At 41.3% G+C, this 26050-nt stretch overlaps 1 protein-coding gene across 6 annotated transcripts in view; it reads right to left on the reverse strand.

Moving 5' to 3' along the window:
- Positions 1 to 26050, reverse strand: part of TRAPPC9 (trafficking protein particle complex subunit 9) — a 486097-nt gene that overhangs the window by 125251 nt on the left and 334796 nt on the right. Inside the window, exon 23 of one of the 6 annotated variants that reach the window (XM_065629227.1) lies at positions 3788 to 3943. The exons of the other annotated variants lie outside the window; for them this stretch is intronic. Coding sequence (XP_065485299.1) covers positions 3939 to 3943 — 5 coding nt within the window. The 3' untranslated portion in view covers positions 3788 to 3938. Of the gene's footprint in view, positions 1 to 3787; positions 3944 to 26050 lie in introns of those variants that run through there. 6 annotated transcript variants of the gene reach the window in all.

A 26050-nucleotide genomic window follows, 5' to 3' on the forward strand; every position in this document is an offset into this window, starting at 1 on the left:
AACTCAGAGAGAAAACAGGTTTTCTCGGAACTTGTGACCTATGCAACACACCAGCAGATTCATCCAATTTATCAATATTCACATGGGAACGACTTCTAGAAAAGCATCAATGCTGAGTGATGGTAAATCCAATGCCCTTCATGGGAGTTCTCCTGTCATTAGTGAGTTATCCCTCCCATTCAGAAGAGATACCCGGTTCAAGTCGGAACGTATCTACCTTCGGTCTCCAGCTTTGGTCTCTTTGCCACCACCAGTTTTTCTTTCCATCACCAGTTTTCTGCTCCTCAAAAAGATATTATGCATAGATTGCAACCAACATCTCATAACACCGTCTTCTTAAAACTAAATGACCTGAGCTCCCTCCCAATCCTTTTAATATATTTTTCTAGTCATCTGAGCATTTCTGAGTCTCATTCAATTTTTCAAAACTATAGCTATTTTTCTTTATAACAAAAGGCTTGGTGTAAGCATGATGGTCTAAAGATATAAGAACATCACAGTCTGTACATATGCTGGGAGCCTATATAGATTTAACATAAGATTTGAAAATCTTTAATATAAAAGTATTACTTTACAAAAAAGGAAACATAAAAATAATTTACAACTGAATATGTGCAAAGAGTATATATTTTTATAAATATATATTTGGATTACCATATTCAGATTTTATCAAGATTTCCATATTGCTGCTACATAAGATAACTGGAAAACGACCAAATTTAATGCACTGTACATGATGTGGGTTGCCTTTGAACAATGAAATTTTGCTGGTTAATGTTTTCCCAAAGGTTTTTTTTGTAATAAACATGGACAAGCTCAGAGGAGATACGAAAGACCACAGCAATTTTAGTACTGCTGCCATCTAAACAGTTAGAAGAAATAAAATAAAATTTAGCTAATTGTAAAATGTAATTATCTTTGAGAGGAGTAAACCAGCATTAATTCTACTAAGTGCTCAAATAAACATAAAGGGGTCTCTCAGATGTTCTCCAAGTAGGCGAGTAAAAGAGAAAACTGGAATATTAAAATGAAAGAGAGCATCACAAATCTGGCAAACAAAAACATAAAAATTTCTTCAGGGAAACATTAACAATCTTCAACTCATAAACCATATTAGTGCTGTTCTTATTTTTGTAATTAATCCCACCTTGGATGTTACTAGCACTCAACTTTGCTTCTACATGAAATATATCAAGCTTAATTGATGCATTTACATCTCTCCTGATGTTACTGAAAGTGGAGGCAGTAACTCGCTGGTTCAAAAGGATCAGCTGTTAAAGCTCGTACACAGCGCGACGGTGCAGGTCATCCCGGAGCGTGTCACGAAGGATGGACATGGACAACCTCAGCCTGGCAAACTGGAAATGTGGACAGTAGAGTAAACCTCTAGTCCAAAGCACCAAGTCTTCCTCAGCATGCAAACATTCAAGAAAGAAATAAAAACATCCACAATCTACCATAACCAATGTATAAATTATTCTTTTTTTGAGTTGGCAAGGGGTAGATGACTAAGAGGTACAAAAGAAACACCTGCATCGGACATATGTGTGTGCCACGCCACTTGGGTGCAGGCAGCCTACAGAACCTGCATCTTTCTTTGCTGTGAATTTCTTTTCAATCTAAAACATCTTTTACATCAAGGTATTTGTCCTGCCTTAATGGCAGTTTCAAGTGATGAACCTATTTCATGACATAGCTACAACAGTAGAGTAGGGACCAATTTGAACCTTGTAAGTATAAATTTTGTAGGAATAATGTAAATCAACTATAGTTATTAAGGCCATAAGTAGCTCTAATTTCACCGATACCAGAAAAAATGCTTCAGATAATCAACAAGCCAAGCAAAAATATTTCTTTTCTATAGAGTTAGCAATGCAGTTGCTTCCAGATTTGAAAATGAGCATTTGGGTGCAGTGAAATGAAAGAGGCAATTGGAAACCAATTAGCTGAACTGAAAATGGAAACGGTTTCAGCCCCAGATCTGCAAACTGCACTGAGACTTGCATCAGCCTTATTTTATCTTATGCTTTGAAATGGGCTTCCTGTGATGAAGAGCTGCAAACACTCCCTGATATGGTAGAATTTGAGTATTTTGATATTTATCAACAAGGGCAGCAACAAAACCACCCCCCACAGTTTGATTTATTCGCATTCCTAAGTTTATAGATCTTTAGGCAGGCAGTTATTTTGTCTATTTAGAGATATGAAATTCAGAGTTTTAGCCCAAGGCTGCTCCTCCATTCTGTCAAGTTCTGTGAGGACCAAAGAGGTTAATTCTCCAATGGGATCTACCACACCTAACGCAGCCAGTGCAATGACAATTTGGAAAGCTTTCCTTTCCTTCTTGCCTCCCTGGAACCAGTATTTGGAAAAAGGATATTTTGGGATAGGGATGGAAGACGTAATTTCCCACAGGCTGGTCCTCACACACTGTCTTAAGGAATAGCACACTAAATATGTGGGGTTTTTAAGTGGCAGATATCAGTTAATAAGACTGTGGCACTGTGGCCTGCTTGTTCTCACTTAATAAATAAACTTTAGTGAAGGAGCTTGTTATCACATACCAAAATTAAAAAAATAGTACAATCTGAAAGGAAACTCATTCTGCAGATTAATAGTATGCTGGTCAGTAGCCTCTCCTCAAATTAGAGTAATTAGAAGCTCTCATATTCATCCCTCTATAGACAAAATACGTGAGGGGATGCTGAAGATGTCCTGCTGTGGAATTCTTCAAGTTCCCACAGGTAACGTGGAGGTAGAAAACCCTGTTTTTTGTGTCATTTTTATTCAGCAACACATCCAACTACAAAAAAAAAAAAGTTAAAACTTTTATATAATTAGGACCCTTCTGTGTCCAGGACTCACCGCAACCCCCATGCCACCCCTGCACCCCACCGGAGAGAGAAATTGGGAGAGATGGGTGAAGGTGGGAAGGAAGGAAAAAGAGCGGTGGGTGTGGGGAAGGTATTTCAGCTTTTTGTCTTTGTTTCTCACCATCCCAATCTACTTTAACTGGCCATACATCAAATTAATTTTCCCCTAGTTGAGACTTCTTTAAATGTAATGGTAACCGGTAAGTGATGTCCCTGCCTTTATCTCAACCCATGATCTTTATCTCATATTTTCTCTCTCCCATCCTGTTGAGGTGGGGGAGTAAGAGTTGGCCAAGGTCAACCCAGCACACCCCTCCTCAGGAAATAACTGCTTGGGTACTCCCCTGAGTAGTAAGGAGAACAGAATTTACTAGATATTACTTGGCTACTAGATACATTTAATTCTGTGCATATATCCTTTTAACATACATCTAAATTTCAGTGCCACAGACCATGTACTGAACACACATGGTATTCTTCAGAGACTATCATGTGGCCATAGCCAAGACAGAAATATTCCATATGGTGTTGCTACTGTACCTATAAAAAGGCTTTAATGAATTCTGACTTCATACCATCACACAAGAAGTACAGAAATGTAATGCCTGCCACATTTTGTTGCTCTCAGTCTCTCCTGCAGTCTGTCCTCCCGTGTCTTTCCCTCTCTTGTTCCACACTGGATAGCTGTGCTCACCTCTCGCAGACGTGAGAGAACATCCACCACCCATCTGTTTGCTTTTAAATGAAGCCTTTTTTCCAAACTGTTGCACATGCTGCCCATTGACTCTCAGAGTTACGTTGCTTTACTCTCTCCGTCAAGCATTTCCTTGGTGTGATGACCACAAAGGCTTCCCAAGGGTAACGACATGTTGACATGTTAGAGATCACTGCCCATCACGGTGAACCACAGCATCTCCTTGTTTTCTCAAACCTTCCCCAGCTCATTCAGTTGTTTTTTTTTTTTCCTCTTGCACACAGATGGTTATTTCTGGACACGGTCTCCTGTTTTGTCCTGTTGCTTGCAATGCATCAGTTAGTCAGCAGGATTAGCAGGATGTATAGGTTCTATGCTAGCAGAAATAATAAATAATTAACTTATTAGGAGTTTAAGAAAATAAATATTTTTTCCATTTTTCATGGATCATGTTTTCTCATTTACTTTCCCACATTAGCACTTACTAACTCTTTCAAAAAACTGATACTATATTTTACGTTTCTCCTTGTTCTCTCTTTTAAAGTAAAAAAATATGAATTTCCTAATATTATAACTAAAACTATTTCTGTATTTTAGAGACAGATACATGGAAATACATTCTAGCTTGAAGACACCAATGGGATTTTCATTGTCAAATAGGTGCAATTTATACCTATGCCTAGTGGCTGGCTTTCCAAAATCCTCACCAGGAATCATAGACACGGACAGAAAAAGCAGTGCTATTTTAGGTTGCTGGAAGGAGGCCGTTATTCAGAAGTAACATTTTACAGTCGATATACATCACAGGGGCTGTTGACCAAAGGAACCTTTAGAGGAGAGCAATTTTAAACCCATTAAAGTTCAGACACATGCTAAGTCCTGGGGGGGGAAAAAATCTTATGAATTAAGGAGAAAAACACTCTATTAAATCACACAAGTCCTGCCTCAGCATGTGCAAGAATCCTTCCTACAGCCCCAAGAACAGGGAGACACCCACAGAAGGGAGACCTGAATATTGCAGACATGCAGTCATTTTGGAAGCTGCTAATGAACTCACTAAAAATGTCACAAAAGTTTTCCAAAAACAGAAACTACCTTGAAATCCAAGTAACTCCTTACTTCAGGTATGGTTTCTTTCACATCTTTAGTTTAATTGTAATACTTTCCTTGGTGGGGATACTCTGTTTTCACATATGCTTTACCACTTGGTCAGTGCCGTATAGAATAGATGGGGTTAAAGTTGTTGTTGATTTTGTGAGTTTTGGTTTGTAGTGGATTTTTTTTGTTTGGTTGGTTGGTTGGTTTTTTTAATAATTGCCTGGATTAATAATTTCGTATGTCATTTTACCTGAACTGTCTAGTGGCTAAATGTGTCATGTAAGATATTCTGCTTAGTGAGAGAGATGAAAGAATTCCTGGCTAAGCAGTCAACAGGAGAGAAGCAAACAAAATCACGAGGCCAAGACAGTTTTAGCTGAATATCTCATTTTGGGGTAGGAAGTAGGCTGAGGAGTTCAAGCATACGAGACAGAAAAGAGTTGGTCCACATTTTCCTATGTTTTTTTCCTAAATGGCCATGAAAGCCCTGCAGTGATGGGACAACCACCACCTCTCTTGCGAGAAGACCCACCACACACCACGCCTCAAACAAACAGCCTTCCCAATACGAAGCATTTTCCTTTTCCTTTTGCTCTTAGTTACTTTTTCTGCACCGCATAAAAAGGCACAGCAGAAAAGCACGGTTGAAACAATGGGAAGTAGGTATTACAGAAGAACAATAACCAAAACTTGCTGAATTTATAGAAATTCAATATCATACTTCACAGCTACCTCTTGCAATGCCCTAGAAAGAGCCCTACCAAGCTGTCAACAGAGACTTCCATTCAGAAGACCTCATTTGTCTTGGAAATTACCTCTCTTTGTCTGAGTAGCACCTAATTTCTGGGACACAGCTTAAAATAAACTATAACAAAGAAAGTTACTCAACTTCAAACCTGCAATAACACCAACATCTCCAAAGGGGACAAAGAAAAGCGAACAAATATCAACAGTTTAGCAGCCAGTTTAATTTACTTTCACATTTTTGGCAAACGAATTAGTGTTTTAATATTCCCTGGGCAAACTACAGTAGTTGTGCTGTCAGATGTCAAGACACACTCAAAATCTTTTCTTCCTCTCAGTTTTGTATGTTTAACAACCCATCCAGTTTGGGTCTGATCCAATAAAACTAACCTGAATCCTTCGAATATGCTTTAAATGCAACATGCTGGAGTTTTAAGGTAACTTCATGAAATCAATGTGCATTCTGCTCTTCCTATCCACAAAACTGTGAATCATGGCTTTGTTCACATGTCAGTGTTTAGCAGTCTGTGTGTCCTTTAATCCTGCCCTCAGATTCACCAGGGAAAATTACACAGTGATGCAGGTTTCCTAGAAGCAAATTCTATTGTGAAATTTTATCTGTGACAGTGAAAACTCCCCAAACTAGTTTAATTTACAAAGCAACTATTAAAATAGATTTCTTCAAATGATTTTGCCTTTTGGCATTACCAATCCTCTCTCATTTATAGCTTATATGTGCAGTGCTTCCATATTTCCTTTAACATTTAAATATTTATATACTGCTATTGCTCTGGCATGGCATACATGCCAATGAATGCTCACAGGATGTAAAGTAACATTTGGATTGGTAGTTAGTGCAAACTTTGACTTCTTAATAACTGTAAAGAGTTTATCATTATATCATACTAAAGCATGCTGTATGGTTGGGGCTGTTCCAAGCTTGTATTCTGTAACTCACAGAGCTAGGAAAAAAAAAACTTAATTCCTTAATATAGCAAATAATTAAGGCAGAATTCAGCTGAGTAAATGTAGCTGGTTTTCACCGGTTTTACATCTCCACTCAAGGTCAATGTCAGGCACAGGCATTCTTTGGTTCTGACCCAGACAATTATATAGGCCAAGCTACTCCAGTCTTGCAAATGCCTGTTACCGTCATTTCAGTACAAAGGCAGCCTAATGCAACAGGATTAAATATAGACATCAACATCAAGTACCATGAATCTTATCGTCATTGTTTCTGTTTGAATAAATATTCCTTTCGAGGAATATTACCTGAGTTAATTAAAAAGAAATCATTTTTCTTGGATGCTGATACAAATGAGAAGTCTCTCGAATGCAAGGTTATTATTTACTTTCTTCTTAACTCCTCAAATCACAAACCCAGTTTCGAGTGGAATGAATTTATTGATTTGTTTCTTTATTTCTACAGCCTATAGCAGCGATATGCCTTTCATCCAATAACCTTGCTTTGGGCCTCTTGGATGGCAAAGGGTGGATTAGTTTTGAGGGATTTTTTAGGGTTTTGTTGTTGGGTAGAAAGGGACAGGGAAATAATAGCCTGTCATAATGTAGCATCATCAAGCAGTACAATGTGATGTTAACCTGCCCTGCAGGGGCTAGACAGGTCAGGAATTAAGAAATCACATGCACGGTCTTTCTTCTTTCATGGCTTTTATGTAGCCATGCAGATCAGTAGGAAAATACCAGGCAGAAACATTTATTATTTCTGCAAAGATAATCTGAGATTTCAGGTTCCTACATATCAAGTGGAAAGAAGGGACTTTCCTGCTGTTCATGGTGCAAAGAGGCCAACCACCAACCTGTCAGTTTGGCTTAAAATAAATGGAGCAGGAGGACCATTTCAGCTTTGTGAATGTTCCCTTTGAGAGTTTGTCCTTGATTCGTGGACATTACAACTAACAGGTAATATTATATCTTCTTCTCTGACCTCTTGTACTCCCCAGGACATATAATTTCATTAATTTCTCCTGAAAATCCAGTCATTTGCATTTGGGCACAAATGCCCCTACCAGGGAGCCTGGAGATGAAGTTCATGGTCTCCCTTCCCAAGAGGTCACATATGAATCTCTACTGGAAGATGCTGCAGATTCAACTGCCTAAAGGAGCTCCGACGGCACTCAAACGCCAAATTTTTATAAAAAAAATAAAATTGACCATCAATTTTTACTCTCTAAGATTGACAATGTGTACGGTGTGTTTCTGACTGCCAGCCATGCCTAGAAGAATTGCTGGTGAAATCCTTACAGATATAGATACTGTCTCTCATATTATCCTTCTCATTTTCTCTTGAAGGAAATAGAAGGGAAGGACAGAAGGGGTGATTCCTCAGCAGGAGCCAGCTACTCTAGTTCTCTTATTTGCCTCTTTTATCAGCCAAAAAGCTGAAATAACCCATTGTAACACAGGAGTAAAGGGCTCATAATGGACATAGAGACTGATGCCTTTGATTTTCTAGCTTTCCTTCTTGAAACATCTGCCCGTAAAAATATTTTCCTGAGAGAGGTCAGCAAAAGGACTGTCTTCACCCAAAATAAGTGCAGTTGCAAATATAATTCACAACTGGAAAAACACATTATGGAGCCAAATCCTTATCCTGAAATAATTATTTAGAGTTTTCAAATATAGTTAGGAATTTCCTGCTGAATGAGAAAAATAGCAGCCAGGAGTACTGGGAGAACCAACCGAGGTTCTAAAGACCCAAAGTTGAACTATAGAAGCAACATAACTTGCTCCATGACGGTCCCCAAAAGAGTCAGTTTACCTTTTTAAGGACCTATGGACCTGAGCATGGTGTAGAAGGCTACGAATCAAGTTATTTGTTGCAGTTAATAGCATTAATAATAGATAATAAAATATAATAAATACTATACTGTAATAAATAAAGCACAAATTCAAGAGGGTGGGAAACTGCTTGACAAACTGCATGACATCCCTACTTGGTTCAGAGCAAGGACCATATTGCAGTCACTTCCACAGGGAAATTTCTTGTACACAAAAAAAATGAAGCAGAGTCTGCAATGAGAATGCCTGTTTTGAGACCCTGTGGGAACAGGAGAAGGGGAGAAACTAGAATCTTTACCTCTATATTAATATTTCTTATTTTTCTTTCCCCTCCGTCCTAATGTTGTTTTTATGCAGCTATTTGCATTTATTAAGTTATAATTTAGTTCAGATAACTCAAAAGGAAAATAAACATCTGAACGCCTTGTACTAAAGAAAGCGAAAACCAATATGACAACAAAATTGCTAATATGATAAAAAATTTATATCTAACCAAGGCAGAATATCAATCCTGCTCTTTCTGGCTCACATTCAAGTCTCAGTCTCCTCTTCTCCAGGCTGAACAAACCAAGTGACTTCAGCCGCTCCTCATACAGCTTCCCCTCCAAACCCTTCACCAACTTCGTAGCCTCTTCTGGACACTCTCCAGCAGCTTTATATCTTTTTTACCCTGTGTCCCCAGCCCTGCACACAGCGCTCCAGGTGAGGCCGCCCCAGCGCAGAGCAGAGCGGGACAATCCCCTCCCTGCCCGGCTGGCCGTGCTGTGCTGGATGCACCAGGACACGGGGCCCTCTTGGTGCCAGGGACACTGTTGGCTCATGTTCAACTTGCCGTCGACCAGAACCCCCAGAGCCCTCTCCGCAGAGCTGCTTTCCAGCATCTCGTCCCCCAGTCTGTATGTACAGCCGGGGTTGCCGTGTCCCAGGTGCAAAATCTGTCACTTGCTCTTGTTGAACTTCATGTGGTTGGTGATTGCCCAGTTCTCCAATTTGTCCAGATCCCTCTGCAGGGCCTCCTGCCCTGGAGAGTTTCGACAGCTGCCCCCAATTTTGTGTCATCAGCAAACTTGCTAAGCAATCCCTCACGTCCCATGTCCAAGTCATTTATGAGGACATTGAAGAGTGCTGGCCCTAAGATGGATCCCTGCGGAACCCTGCTAGTGACTGGATATTTACCATATATTTACTGTATATTTACTGTATATTTACTGCATTTGCAGCCAGTGACAATCAGGTGCCTTAACTTGGTCTTGTCATGACTGGCAAATGGTCACAACCAGCTGAGAAGCAAAGCAGAGAGAGAAAGCCAGGAAAAGTCTCTCACCTCCTCAGACATCAGTGGTTCCAGAATCACTCCCATCATTTAACACCACTTACTTGACTTGTCGATGTCCACAGCTATCTACCAGCACAACGGCACAGTTGTGGGTAAGGAACGAGCACTGTTCTCCATTCTCAGAGGCAGCTAAGCAGTATGTAAAGTACTTCCAGGGCAATTATGTTACATGATGCTCTAAAATAAATTTGATTATTAAACAACATCATATGTCACTTCCCTCCAGCTGAAAACACAGCATACGGTTACTTTGTTAAAAAAATCAAGACCTTTTGGAGTAAATAGTATTAGATGCCACTAAAACGCTTCCTTTGTTGCTGCAGTATGTGGTTTTCCAACAGTTTTGGTAAAATTCAATGTCCTCTGCAAGCACTTGTTCGACATCTCTCTCATTTCACTCTCCCACCTGCAAAATGTCTGCGTGCATAAGTTCTCACCTCCGCGTTTCTTCCCTTGCCTGCAAGCGCCATCCATTCATGAGCAACTTCAACATTCATGTGCAAATTAAACACAAATGCTGCTGCACCGTCCCCCAGCACAGCCCCCAGCCCTCCCAGCCAGCAGGGCACATCACACACTAGCAATGGGTGAATTCTTTTCCCTCCTATGTCTCCTCTTTCCACGTCTGGGATCGTCACTCCCAACCTCGCGCTCAAGCAGCCTCGCAATATCCTTGCAAACCCGCTCTGCTGCTCTGCTCTGCTTTGCCCTCGGTGCAACATCTGGATACTCAGCAGGTCACATCACTTCCCTGCTTTGCAATTTACTGAATACCAAACACTCTTTCTACCAGCCCAGCTAAATCATTCATCCTTGCCCTGATCATCTCCTGCCTCAATTACTACGGCTCCCTCCTACCTGGCATCCGATTCCCACATGACTCCTTCCTTTCGCAGAATCACACAGAATGGTTGGGGTTGGAAGGGACCTCTGGAGATCATCCAGTCCAACCCACCTGCTAAAGCAGGGTCCCCAGAGCAGATCGCACAGGAATGTGTCCAGGTGGGTTTGAATGTCTCCAGAGAAGGAGACTCCACAACCTCTCTGGGCAGCCTGGTCCAGGGCTCTGGCACCTCAAAGGAAAGAAGTTTCTGCTCATGTTCAGATGGAACCTCCTGTGCTTCAGTCTGTGCCCGTTGCCCCTCATCCTGTCATTGGGCACCACTGAACAGAGTCTGGTCCATCCTCTTGACACCCACCCCGGAGATATTTATAAACATTTATGAGATCCCCTCTCAGCTTCTCTTCTCCAGGCTGAACAGCCCCAGCTCTCTCAGTCTTTCCTCATAAGAAAGATGCTTCAGACCCCTCATTATCTTCGTAGCCGCTGGACTCCCTCCAGTAATTCCTTGTCCTTCTTAAACTGGGGAGCCCAGAACTGGACACAGAACTCCAGACGCGGCCTCACCAGGGCAGAGCAGAGGGGGAGGAACAACCTCCCTCGACCTGCTGGTCACACTCCTCCTAATGCACCCCAGGTACCGTTGGCCTCTTGGCCACAAGGGCCCATTGCTGGCTCATGGTCACCCTGTTGTCCACCAGAACTCCCAGGTCCTTCTCTGAAAAGCAGAGCTGCTTTCCAGCAGGTCCACCCCAACCTGTACTGGTTTCTGGGGTTGTTCCTCTCCAGGTGCAGGACCCTCCACTTGCCCTTGTGGAACTTCATCAGGTTCTTCTCTGCCCAGCCCTCCAGCCTGTCCAGGTCTCTGGATGGCAGCACAGCCTCTGGTGTGTCAGCCCTTCCTCCCAGTTTGGTATCATCACCAAACTGGCTGAGGGTGCACTCAGTCTCTTCCAGCCTGTGCAAATCACAGCTGCTAAAATTATCTTTGCAGAATCACAGAATCACGGAATGTTAGGGATTGGAAGGGACCTCACAAGATCATCTAGTCCAATCTCCCTGCCAGAGCAGGAACACCCAGATGAGGTAACACAGGAAGGCATCCAGGCGTGTTTTGAATGTCGGCAGAGAAGGAGACTCCACAACCTCCCTGGGCAGCCTGGGCCAGTGTTCTGTTACCCTTACTGAGAAGAAGTTTCTTCTCAAATTTAAGTGGAACCTCCTGTGTTCCAGCTTGAACCCATTACCCCTTGTCTTACTGTTGGTTGTCACCGAGAAGAGCCTGGCTCCATCCTCCTGACACCCACCCTTTATATATTTATAACCATGAATGAGTCACCCCTCAGTCTCCTCTTCTCCAGCTCCAGAGCCCCAGCTCCTCAGCCTTTCCTCACACGGGAGATGCTCCACTCCCTTCAGCATCTCCGTGGCTGCGCTGGGCTCTCTCCAGCAGTTCCCTGTCCTGCTGGAACTGAGAGGCCCAGAACTGGACACAATATTCCAGATGAGGTCTCACCAGGGCAGAGTAGAGGGGAAGGAGAACCTCTCTCGACCTACTGACCACCCCCCTTCTAATCCACCCCAGGTCCCATTGCCTTTCCTGGCCACAAGGGCCCAGTGCTGGCTCATGGTCACCCTGCTGTCCCCAGGACCCCCAGCTCCCTTTCCCCTACACTGCTCTCTGACAGCTCGTTCCCCAACTTATACTGGAACCTGGGGTTGCTCCTGCCCAGATGTAAGACTCTACACTTGCCCTTGTTATATTTCATTACATTTTTCCCCGCCCAACTCTCCAGCCTGTCCCGGTCTCTGGATGGCAGCACAGCCTCTGGCGTGTCAGCCACTCCTCCCAGCTTGGTGTCATCAGCAAACTTGCTGATAGTACACTCAATTCCCTCATCCAAGTCGTTGATGAATATATTGAATAGTACTGGTCCCAGAACTGACCCTTGAGGCACTCCACTAGATACAGACCTCCAACCAGACTCCGCCCCATTGACCACGACTCTCTGGCTTCTCTCCTTCAGCCAGTTTGCGGTCCACCTCACTACCCGATCGTTCAGTCCACACTTCTTCAGTTTAGCCGTGAGGATGCTGTGGGAGATGGTGTCAAATGCTTTACTGAGGTCAAGGTAGACCACATCCACCGCTCTGCCATCATCTATCCACTTCATTATGTCTTCATAAAAGGCTACGAGGTTGGTGAAGCACGACTTCTCCTTGGTGAAGCCATGTTGACTGCCCGTGATGACCCTCTTATCCTTGATATGTCTTAAGATGGCACCAAGGGTAAGGTGTTCTATCACTTTCCCAGGGATGGAGGTGAGGCTGACCGGTCTATAGTTGCCCGGGTCCTCCTTCTTGCCCTTTTTGAAGACCGGAGTGACATTTGCTTTCCTCCAGTCCTCAGGTACGTCTCTCGTTTCCCAAGACTTGGCAAAGATGATGGAGAGCGGTCCAGCAATGACTTCAGCCAGCTCCCTCAGCACCTGCGGGTGCATCCCATCTGGACCCGATCTTCCTACCCTGATAGTCTGGAAACATCCTTCCCTCCTCCCAAGATGCATAAGCTTTTGCCGTACAGAGTCCTCTCCTCCCATCCAACACACAACGTCTACAACAGCACGTGTATGTTCTTGTTTCTGCAGTGACCTTGTATCTTGGTTTTCATTTCTTATTGTGGCCCTTTGCTCCTGCTTTAAGCCACGAAACCCACAGCCTTTATTTTCTCCTCACTTTTGTTCTTATTGCTCCTCTGTTATCTTCCCTCAGTCTTCCACAGATGAAACTGCAGAGTATCTCTCACTGCAAGGTTTTCCATTAAAGGACTTTTCATTACAGGAAAAGAACAAGGATTTCCAAGCAAATTGCTTTGTATAAAAAAGTGAAAACACTTAACATGTTATAATCTTAAAACCAGTGTTTTACAACAAGAACACATTTTGATTTCTAAAAACTCTTTCTATTTTTCTCCTTTGCAGAAATCATTATCTGGCTAACTTTTACTATTTCCTTTTTATAAAGATACAGATTATGATATTAAGGAACATTGGCAACATGGCTTGGCAATTTAAAAGTAAGTTCAGGTACTTTAAAATCTGTAAGACACACGGTCTCCGGTATTCATCTTTTAAAACGGTCTGTTAGTAGCATCCAAACAGTTTTTTAATTTCTGAATTCACCTTTATGGTCAACTTGCAAAAATTATAAAAAGGAAAAGAAACACTAAGAGACCAGGAGCCTACAGCATCGCTGCCTGTTGCTGGAGTTTGAAGGGAGAGATGTCAAAATCTTCCAAAAATACTACTCCCTGTTCACTCCCTACCTTTACTCCTCTGGTTATGAAACAGATACTCTACGGAGGGAGCAATTACAAGTGCTGCTTCCCAAAAGAAATTCCCAGGGAGGATCACAGCTTTGGATACCACATGGAATTTGGCAAATAGAATATGGTTGATCAAGTGGGAAACAGAATATCCAGAAGAGACATAAAACAGCGAAGAGAGAGGTCCCCAACTAACTGAGATCAGAAATCGTATCTCCAAAACTGAATCAAGGAGACAGGAGGAATTGGAAGTCCAGTTCCTAAGCTGGAGATAAATACATTTTAAAAGCTACAGCTAAGACAAGACCAGTAAAATAAAGATTTATTTTTTTTTTTTAAAAAAAGGAAAAGAAAAAAAAAGGCATCCTACAGAGAACATGGGGGATAAGAAAAGCACGAAAGAATAACATACAGTTACAAGCCTCCCAGAGGAGAGATCCTATTAAATATTAAAGCAAGCCTATTGTTCCCTTTTGGCTGGTAAGAAATACACTGAGCACTGTACATACAAAATCACCTGCCAATTTAGGGTGAAAAGGCTGGAAAGAAAAAACAAGTAATGTTCTTAGAGATTCAACACACCTTTATTTGGTGCGCCTTAAAAAATTACAAAGAAGTTTTTCAGAACTAAGAGAAAAAGAATAAGAAGAAATACATAAAAAACCAGAACTAGATACCAGCATGTACATGATGAAAAACACCCTTAATTGATAAAGCTTCCAATCCTAAAAAACAAGGACTGAATGCTATCTGACAAAAATCTCATTATCCCTGGAATTAAAGCACAAGCAGATCTAAAACTTTTTAAAGAAAATAGAGAAGTGAGAGAGAAACCACATCTCTTCAACAGCAGAAAACAATGTAGAGAAAATAATAGGATGCTAAGCTTAAGGAAGAAAAGGGACAATGAGGCCAGTCAGTTCATCAGAAATAGCAAGAAATATCTGATAACTAGTTCAGAATAAAAAGTAAAAGTTTTTGGACATGTTTTATAAAGGATTATGTGGAACAGGTACATTTCCTTTACACAAAAAACAACCAACTGTCCTCTGGATTGACACCAGCTTCGGTAAGAAAAAGATGAGAGGATGAGGCTGGATAATCCAAATATATATGAGTTCATATCTGAATTTTACATGCTTTAAAAGAGCTTTAACTCCTTATTAGTAGATTTTTTTAAATAAAATTTGGCAAAGTAAAAATATTTCCTTCTCCCACAACTAAGAAAGGACAGTTGTACTTAGAAACTGGAATAATGGCTTGTTCTATAAACCTGTTGATAAAAATGTTGAGGCAGAGATGTTTACCAAAATGTCAACAGATAGAATAAAAGCTATACTAATTGGATTTATGCACTTACAAAAGAATTTATGGTAGACAAAAAAAAATGTAGGTAATCGTAGGATGTCCTTTATGCTGCTATAAAACATGCATAAAAAATTAGTCACTGTGATGTAGGCACTCAAAAGTACAAGTGGTTTCAAAGACTAATTAGACAAATCCATCAAAGAAAGTTCAGCATGACCTAATAAACACAAATCTGTGGATACAACCTCAGGCTCAAAAAGTGCCTAGGATGCAGTTTTCCGAAACTAGAAGGGCACACATTTGGGAAAGTGTTATATTAGACTTTTATTCCCCTATTTAGACATTTTATTCCCTAAAAAAGACTCACGCGACTGGCCACTGTCCAAAAAAGGATAGTGGGTTAGGGTGGGACCTCTGGTATGGTTAGACCCCAAAAAGTTGAAGAGAAAACAAATATTTAAGTGGTCTATAAGAACACATATTTTTTGTGTGTAACTTCTGGGTACCTATTTCTGATTTGTATAAAGGTCTTAGACCTGCTGGATGAAAATGCAGAAGGTGAAGGGTGAGACTTTTTGAGATGCGAACATCCCACCAGCTCAGACATCGGGGAACGTTACTGAGAAGTTCAGCAGGAAAATGTAGAAAACGGCTTGTTATTTATAGGTAGGCACCAGGCAGAGAACAAAAGTAGCAGAAGGGCATCTCAGTTTTGAAAAATTCAGAGCATTCTCAATAAACAAAAACCCACTTTCTTTTCAATGTGTCTTCACATCCCTGCTTAAATATGAGAAGTTGCGATCTTCTTGTATCTCCCTACTAAATAGCAGTTTTAATGGAGGTATGATCTGACTCCTTTTGGGCCAAACCTTCCTGGAAAGCATACAAAATCTTGCTAAGAAAAATATACAATACCCAAATTGGATAAAAACCTTCCAGTGTCTTCCAAGGAAAAACGAAAAATAAATATGGACAAGATGTCTACAGACCCCCTTTTGGGGGACTGAAATGCACAGACCGATTGTTATTTTGATGTGCTGCTAGACTATGAACTTTTCAAATGTAAAAGGGATAAGCTCCTTCCGTCGCTGAAAACTTTCTTTGTGCTATGTTCTAAGAAATCCTCCGAGCTAAAAGCATTTCTCAACGTCATCTGTCAGAGTAGCCAACTTTCTGGACTATGCGTTGCGAAGACTGAAATGCAGCCTAGCTCTGTGTTTCAAGGCACTTCGAAAAAGATCCAGATGTGCTTGGGGTTTAAATGTGTTTGTTACCTAACACAAAAGATATCGACAGTAAAACAATGCATAAAAGCTATCATTTGTCATCCCACACAAACGCTTGTCTCTAACCATGTGACCTTGCAATCTCCCCAGTTCAGCCTATAATTGTCTACACTTGAAAACATGCGAGTTTTCTATTTCTTCCCCAAAATGCAGTAAATTACACTGAACATTTCTGAAGATGAAGAACTCCATAGTCTTCCGTTTTATTTTTTCCCCAATGAACTTCCAGCATTGGGTGACAGCTTCCAGCAACAGCTGGGACTCTCAACCTTAAGAGTAAATAATTTCTTTGACATGAGCGAGTTTTCTAGAAGAGGTAATCAACTTTGGTTAGACCAGCTACCATAACTAGCTAACACAGGTATCTTAAGCTTTTCCTCAGATCCTAAAGTAAACCAGAAGAATAGCAATAATCACAGAATCACAGAATGGTTAGGGTTGGAAGGGACCTCTGGAGATGATCTAATGATTCCATGAGCCACAAGACTGGCCTTATATTGAAAGACACTGAGTAGGCAACTTCCACCAAGGTTCCAGAAGGTGCTGAATCTTCTATAAGAATGTTTTCACCATCTGGATTGGAAAGTCTCAATGAAGCTACCAAGGTGATCCTGTCCGGGTTGGCAGTCTACATTTTCTTAAACTGGTATCTTGCCACGATGCCAGGCTAGGACCTATGTTTTCCAAGATAAAAATAGGAAGTTTTTTTGGCATGAAATAAGAGAGTAAAACCACCACATTTTCCATTTTGGCTGAAGGATCCCAATGCAGAGTCACTATCACTGAGCGAATTTCTACATCATTGCTGGCAAAAAGCTGGGAAACTATTTGAGATGGCCTGAACAAATAGAGGACACCAAGGGACCATAAGCCCCTGATGTAAATGAAGGACATCAGAAAGAAGTGGGGACAATCACACATAAGATACCTCAACAACTTGCAGCACACCTGTGTCCAACAAGGGGATTCCATTTCAGTTTTATTTGTGCCGCGGATAATCTTCATTTCATTCAAATCTACCACATGCCTCCAGGCAACGGCTTACTCAAGAAATATGTTGTAGCCACTCATTAACATTACAGGACGTTTTTTTGTGAGACGCAAATACATCTGGATGCGTGAGGTGACTGATACACTCTACCCAAAAGATTTTCCTAGGCTCTTCCAGCCTCATCTCGCAGCCATGTGTTGAAAAGCAATCTAAATTCACTCTAGATTGGTACCTCTGCTGTGACAGTCAAGATCTGGAAGTTTATTGCACTGCCTGTGGCAAAGCTAACGCGCCCAAGCATTAATCTTGTCCATGTGAAAAACCCACATCCCCTCGACAGAAACATTTTGAGAAGCACCATTTACACAGCACAAATATGGATGATTTTAAGGGTTACCTCCAGGCGTTAGATGAGTCAGCTAACATAAGCGATTTTTTTTTCTGTGGGAACTTAATTATCACAGAATCTAAGAATCACAGAATGTCAGGGACTGGAAGGGACCTCGAAAGCTCATCCAGTCCAATCTCCCCGCCAGAGCAGGAACACCCAGATGAGGTTACACAGGAAGGTGTCCAGGCGGGTTGGAATGTCTGCAGAGAAGGAGACTCCACAACCTCCCTGGGCAGCCTGGGCCAGGCTCTGCCACCCTCACCGGGAACAAGTTTCTTCTCATCTTTAAGTGGAACCTCCTGTGTTCCAGTTTGCACCCATTGCCCCTTGTCCTATCACTGGTTGTCACCGAGAAGAGCCTGGCTCCATCCTCCTGACACTCACCCTTTCCATATCTATAACCATAAATGAGGTCGCCCCTCAGTCTCCTCTTCTCCAGCTCCAGAGCCCCAGCTCCCTCAGCCTTTCCTCACACGGGAGATGCTCCACTCCCTTCAGCATCTCTGTGGCTGCGCTGGGCTCTCTCCAGCAGTTCCCTGTCCTTCTGGAACCGAGGGGCCCAGAACTGGACACAATATTCCAGATGAGGTCTCACCAGGGCAGAGCAGAGGGGCAGGAGAACCTCTCTGACCTACTGACCACCTCCCTTCTAATCCCCCCCAGGTCCCATTGCCCTTCCTGGCCACAAGGGCCCAGTGCTGGCTCATGGTCACCCTGCTGTCCCCAGGACCCCCAGGTCCCTTCCCCCTACACTGCTCTCTAACAGCTCGTTCCCCAACTTATACTGGAACCTTTATTATGTTCTAACGGCCCTCTATACCAGATTTACAGCCAATGTTCATGACCACGAGCTTTAGATTCTGGGTGATGGTAAGACACTGAACATAGCAAGCGTATCTAGACCTGCATATAAAAATTTGCCTACAAAGCTACTGGGGTTAAAAACATAAAGTGGCTGTTAATCAACACAGGCTAATTCCATATATAAATTAATTATTGGAAAGAGAACAAGGGGGAGAGATTTTCTAAGTTTTCTACATTTTCTAGTCATTACTGGTTATTCGGAGTGACACAAAAAGCTTCACTTGTACACCTGGATACTCATACAGCAGTTCAAGGAGTCACCAGTAAGGACTTCTTAATTGAAATGAGAATTTCCCAACCTGTAGAATAAAAGAGCCCATTTCAGATCTGCACCTTGCTTTCTCCTAGTCTAGTAGCTCCACTAATAATTCCACATCGCCAAACATAAACTTTTACTGTCATGGATGAAGCAAGGTCTAAATGAACCCCCTAATGCAGGTTTCCTTTGGAATACATATGTAAACTGGTGAGATGGAAAAGTGGGAAAACCGGGATAAAAGGAACAGCAACGATGAGACATCATTAAAGCAGCTGTGACCTTCGAGGCATGGCACTGACACAAATGTCACTCCTGAAAACGGAATGCAGTGATACACGAGCAAAAAATAGTACTCAATTTTTGGAAAAAAAAAAAAAAACCACTTAATAAATGTTACTTATTCACATATTGCCCTGGGTAATACTGCAGGCACAGTATCTACAACAAGATCCCTATGCTATTTTATTCGGTATTAATACGATTTATTGTAACAAATGTATTTTATTCACTCCTCTGTACCACCGGCAGTGCAAGGATATTTTACATTTAAAATAATTTGACTGCAGCACACACTAGAAGACTGGACACACCAACCACCCAAGATGTCACTGACGCGAGGGCAGCTTTGGAAAGCTGAACCTGCCTGTCAGGATTGATAGTAAGGGGTTGACTCCTGGCCAAAACGCATTCTCCTCTCATTAGATGACTTTCAAGAGTTTCTTCCTATGACAGGTGCAGCAATGCCTTGTTTTCACATCAAATCCATAAAACGGTGTGAGAATTGTGGTGCTCACAGATTATTTTGAGCTAATTCAAAGGACCCAATAGAAAAAATTACTGAAATGAAACAACTGTACTATTCGCAGTTGTGAGGTCTGGCAATTGATTAAAAATCTAAGCTAAATACCGATGACTGATACATGAAATAGGAGAAGACAACTTTCAAAAGCTGGAATTTCAGAACATATTAGGACCAAAATCCTTTTTCTCCTACTTGTAAGTCAAAGACCTGGGGGTGACCCTTCAGAACAACATGCTGCACTTACAAAGAAATAACATTTTGTATTTTTATACAAGGTTAATACATATCTAAGATTGAAAGTCTACAAAGTTGAAAAGAAACATATGGCTGTTTTAAACTATTAGCCTAATTCGACTTTATCATTAGCTCAACTCAGAGGTTAACACATTTCATATTTCAAATTACCCAGTCATATCTGCTACAGGCATGCTGAACAAATACCATATAAATCACAGAGCCTGACAAGATTTAATAGAAAAAGCTGCTAAATTGACCTATAAATATAGCATATTACAATACATCAGCTGGTGTTATCACTTTCTTGGAAACACTGGAAGAAATCAGAATAGTTGTCTAATACCATCTTTCAAGTTTTTTACATGACCACGGGATGAACATTCAAAACTTAAACCCAGCGAACCAATCTCCCATTCAGTGTTTTACATCTGAGTTATACTTCAATAATGTGTCGAAATTTAGAGCAAGACTCCAAAACCTTCTCCTGTTTCAATCATCTCTGATCTGTCTGAAGCAACAGTTCACCTCTGTGACAAGTGCACTTATGGTTATTTTAAAATCATTTTTTCAAAACCCAGCAGTTCTGCAAGCCCAATTTGCTTTGCATCTCATTCCCTCTTTGTTGGGGGAGGCAGAATTTAATATTTATGATCTCTGCTCCTGTAAGGGAGTATTTGCAATTCTTCTGATACATGTTACTGGGTTAATCATCTTTTCTTTCTCAAAATGTAAGTATCTTTTGTTCCTACAAGGTAATGAAGGAGAGTTACTCATCTTCATAATTAATCTTGAATTTTAATTAAACCTATTAACCGAACATGTCAAACGTTTGTCACTTTCAAAGCAGCATAAAAATTACACTTAATAATAAATGTTACTTATTCACATATTGCCCTGGGTAATACTGCAGGCACAGTATCTACAAGATCCCTATGCTATTTTATTCGGTATTAATACAATTTATTGTAATAAATGGATTTTATTCACTTCTCTGTACCACCAGCAGTGCAAGGATAAATTTCATTGTAGAACATGCTGCTGTGTTCCGTACAGTACACCATTAAATAAATGAGCTTGCAATGACAGATGCATACTTTCCCTTATCTTCCTTAACTTTGCATAATAAACTCAAAACGCGCTATTTATGCATCTCATATTCTGCAACCAGACTAGTCAAATGAAGAACTCATATGAATAAACATAAGGATATAAGAAAGTGTTTGAAAGATCGGGGACCAAATTAGCAGGGTAGGGATATCCTTCCCCATGTTATTTGAATATGTAATAAAAGTACACGATATGAAGGACACTGGAGATGAGAAACAGACTCTGGTCTGAAAAATATTCCTAGAAAAACAGCCTTCTGGCTTTCCGCGCTAAGAATCCATAATGCCATACTTAATGCATCAGTTCTGCTTTTCCTAAAAGTTAGTGCTTCATGATCAGCCCGGGTTCTAAACAGTATCTAAAAGTCGACCTGTGTCATCATCTTCTCGCACAGCATCACCAATCGTAAAGATCTTACGAAGCCAGTTTACGTCACATCACATGGTCCTACAGCTGTTGATGCCTCCAAGTGGTTTGGAGTCAAGACACCCACAATATGACGAAATACCACCCGTTTGGGGGTAAGAAATCCATTCCTCAGATACGACAACGCCGGGAGAAAATTGCCCAAGAGTCAGAGGACTGAGGGGAAGAAAACCCTGGACGTCACTGGCCATGTCTTTACATTCCAAATATAGGCAAACTTCTACAGCTTTGCCCTTGCCAACAAAAACATATCATGTTAATCAATTATTCACTTAAATAGTTCCTCTATTCCCCTACATAATTTCTTTTCTTGGGAACATAGCAAGAACACCACTAGTGTTTATAACATGAGATGCCATGACGGATGCGACACAGGTAAGTGCATCCAAGGAAACAAAAGATGATGTTTTTCAACAATCACAACACGGTCCTTTCAGTAAGGTTATAAAAACTTCGTGATGGTGATAAGAAGGCATTAGTTGGCTATCTTTGGCGAACCGGCTTCCAGGGTCCCGAGTAATAAGCAGAAAAAAAGACTTTGTCAGTCGAATCAGCAGACGTAACTACGTGAAAAGCAAAACCACGAGCAAGCTTTGAAGCATGGCATAAAGGTCCTTTCTAGGTAACTGGGTGAAATCAAGCATTTATTTTTTCTTATTATATCTGAGGCAACTCCAGTTCTCTCCACACTAGTGTATAAGTGTGCCAATGTCATTTTAGTTTTCATTACCATTAGTCAGTAGAGCAGGAGAACAAAGCCCACTAACGGTGTGATATTTGGCTGTTAGAAATTAGTGCTTTCACTTGTGATCTGACAAGTTTTGTAGACATGTAAACATGGAAGTTTTTTAATCAACAGGAGGACAACTGAGTATTCTTCCCAGGTCCAGGATAAATAAAACATAAATTGTGTAAACAGAGGGCTTTAGATATCGTAGTATAAAGCACTTTGGTTTACCCTGTTAAAAGGTGATGTGAACAGCAAACAGTTCTCTTTACCTGGGAGTCCAGGTAAAGAAAAATTGCATGAACCAGCTCTTTTATATCTTTTTTTACTTTTGTCAGTCAGCATCATCCCAGACTTCATCAGAGACACCACCATAATTCACAATCTTAATGCATATATCCTTGTTCCATTACACAGATATCAATTTAGTCTGTATTATAATAAATATTACGGAAACTTCTTGACACTGATCAGCTTTCAAGCTGGTAATCAAAGAGAAACAAGTATAACAACCAAATCTATAAAGAAGCATTTTTTACAATCAGACAAGTGCCAGAGCAAAGCATGATGATGACAAAGTCATGGACATAATGATGATCGTACAACAGATGGATGTTCATGTGGAAAAAAAGTCCAGCTAGGCCCCTTCCTCTACCGATTAACAAAGAGCTAAAGCTGAGGTGGCCATATGGAAGCACTTTAATTTTCATGCTTTGGAATTTCAGTGACACGCATGATTTGCAGAATTACAATCATATGCATAACTAGCCCTTAGAAAGCCACTGAAATAGTAGAATTTGAAAAAGAAAAAAAAAAGCAAGCATAATAAACAAAAAGTGAACAAAAGGACTGGTAAGTGTTTAACACTAAAACCAGATGAACATGTCTGTGGATGGGAATAACAAGCTTTGGCCAAAGAGAAGAATTAAACTTAGGCTGGCAAATGTGAGATTTCCTCTGCATTTTCCAATGCACTGAGAACTCCCTGATCCAGGCTCCAAGTAGCAGAAATGACAGAGGACAGACCACACTAGTTGTTGCAAGATGCAGTGAAGGAACTCCAAGAGGAGACACTGCTGGAGACCAAGGGCGGTGGGAGGGAGAGGAGGAAACCGGACATCTTCTGCCCGATGCTTTGGGTAGACTTTCTTGCTTGCTCCAAGTGCCAGTCGCTATCGTCAGTTGAGTGCAGAGGCAGATTATACATCTATTTGCACAGATCTCACCCAAAATGATCAACTCGAACCTACATCCTTGCACAAATACTTTTTCTCCAACGTTTCCAAAACTTTCCCTAGGAGTTTGGGTGAGCTGGTCAGGAGACTCCTCAAACCACTTTTGCTTTGTTATTTAATCCACCTGACCGTGATGTTCTGTGACCATCCCAGCACATCCATAATTTGTCTCTACTGATATACCTTGACTAGATACCAAACATCTCTTTGGTATCTTAATGACATAGAAAAGATTGTTCTCCAATGTGCCCTTGTGGCCAAGAGGCCAATGGTACCTGGGGTGCATTAGGAGGAGTGTGACCAGCAGGTCGAGGGAGGTTGTTCCTCCCCCTCTGCTCTGCCCTGGTGAGGCCACATCTGGAGTTCTGTGTCCAGTTCTGGGCTCCCCAGTTTAAGAAGGACAAGGAATTACTGGAAGGAGTCCAGCGGCTACAAAGATGATGATGAGTCTGGAGCATCTTTCTTATGAGGAGAGACTGAGAGAGCTGGGGCTGTTCAGCCTGGAGAAGAGAAGCTGAGAGGGGATCTCATCAGTGTTTATAAATATCTCCGGGGTGGGTGTCAAGAGGATGGACCAGACTCTGTTCAGTGGTACCCAATGACAGGATGAGGGGCAACGGGCACAGACTGAAGCACAGGAGGTTCCATCTGAACATGAGCAGAAACTTCTTTCCTTTGAGGTGCCAGAGCCCTGGACCAGGCTGCCCAGAGAGGTTGTGGAGTCTCCTTCTCTGGAGACATTCAAACCCACCTGGACACCTTCCTGTGTGATCTGCTCTGGTGACCCTGCTTTAGCAGGTGGGTTGGACTGGATGATCTCCAGAGGTCCCTTCCAAACCCAACCACTCTGGGATTCTGTGTGAATCATTTTTTGCAGGAAAGTTTCTACTGACTCTCAAAAAACGTCTTTTGTACAATCTGATCCCTTCTACAGGAGAACAACCCAGCAGGACAGTCTTTGGGATGCTCCATCCAGGCTGTCAATTAACCCTGTCAGGCATTTGAATTGGACCAGCACAGCAGGAGCTGTTGGGCAAAGTGCCCCTTGCACACCAGTCATGCTACAGCCTGGCCAATGACAACCTCAGAGCACAAATTCATGCAGAACAAAGTCACATATCCTCAAAAAAAGGCTCGAAAATGGGCTGCATTTTTGTTACAGCTATCAGACCATCAATATGCCCACGTGTAACGTATTAGATGCTGTAACTTCTTGCAGTTTCATTTGGCATTTAGTAATACAGAACTAGAACTATTTTAACTACCATCTTAAATAACTATTTAAAAAATAAAAAAGAACACTGATCAAAGAAAAAAAAGTACAAGTAGCATTTATTCTCAAAGCAACTGCAGAGCGGTGAAGGCAAAAGTCTTTGCCTCTTCCGAGAAGAATGATTTTTGTAAGCAGAGGACAATAGTTTAAACTTGTAAATAGTTCAGAGCAACTTCCCAGGACTTGCTCTGTGTGTCCAAATATAGACTGGCTTGGAATTTGTCATGATATTTTATAGCCACAGAACTGACTCAGGAAATTCAGACCAGTATGACTGCATGTTCAGAGAAATGCAAATCAAAAGATAAAATCTACACATACAGCCAAAAGGCTGATCACGGTGTGCAGAAAACTATTAACTGAAATACATAAAATTGCATTAAATTAATTCATGTTTAAAAAAATAAAAAAGTATACAAACTAGAAAGATTAGACAACCGTAGCCTACCGCTGAAGATACAAACTAAGAGCAGTGGAAAACTTCAAGGGACAGACGTTTCTTTCCCCAGATGTCCAGGCAAGACAACGCGCAGAGAAGCACATCTGCTTCTGGTGGACTGATGGAAAGGACACAGAAAAAATGTTACAGATCGGCCAGCCTTGTAAAGATACATACCTGTATCGCTTCACTTCTTTCCCTCTCCTCTTATATATTCATTTAGAACAAGCAAGCAAACACTTTTTAGGCTAAAAGAAGTTTGTTTCGTTTTTCCCCTGCAGAAGATGTTGAGCAAGGATGCCGGAATGATGATTCACTTCAAAAGAAGCAGATGGATGTTTTTGGTCTGATTATCTGATGTTGTACCACATACCAATGCTGATTAACTATTGCTACTTAGCATATGAAAAGACAAAGTCCAGGAGAACAGCCTATTCATTACTTTGCTAGTTCACATGGACTTCAAATGAATATTTTAAAAGTGCTGCATCCTAGTGGTGATGGATATGAAAGAGTAATCATTAATTTATGGGTCTAATTATGCTTACTCTTCTGTAAATAATATGGGGGGTAAAATTCAGGAAACATTTCCCCTTCATGCACAAAACCATGCAGAAGGAATGCAACACACAAAGGAAGCTGCCCCTTACTGACCTACATTGACAAATGACAGATAATATAAGCATACACACATAGATATGTATCAAAAGTTACCCTAAAATCTTCTTCTCCTCTGCTATTTTTTGTCTCCCACTATGAAACTCTTCTGTTCCATAAGAACATTTAACAGGTACGAAAAAATGTCTCGAAAATACATGGAATTACGTATATGTAGTTTATGCCTCAGATCACGTAGGGTGCACACCAAAGATCTGCAGGCACGTGGGGCTGGTTCATCTGAAACAGTATGAAAGTGGCGTGCGTACCTGTATACTCGTGGGCATCTCCTTCTGGTAAGGAAGGCTTAGGTAAGAGAGAACTCTGAATTTAAT

Source organism: Caloenas nicobarica, chromosome 2 (assembly GCF_036013445.1).
Source record: "Caloenas nicobarica isolate bCalNic1 chromosome 2, bCalNic1.hap1, whole genome shotgun sequence".
NCBI lineage: Eukaryota > Metazoa > Chordata > Aves > Columbiformes > Columbidae > Caloenas > Caloenas nicobarica.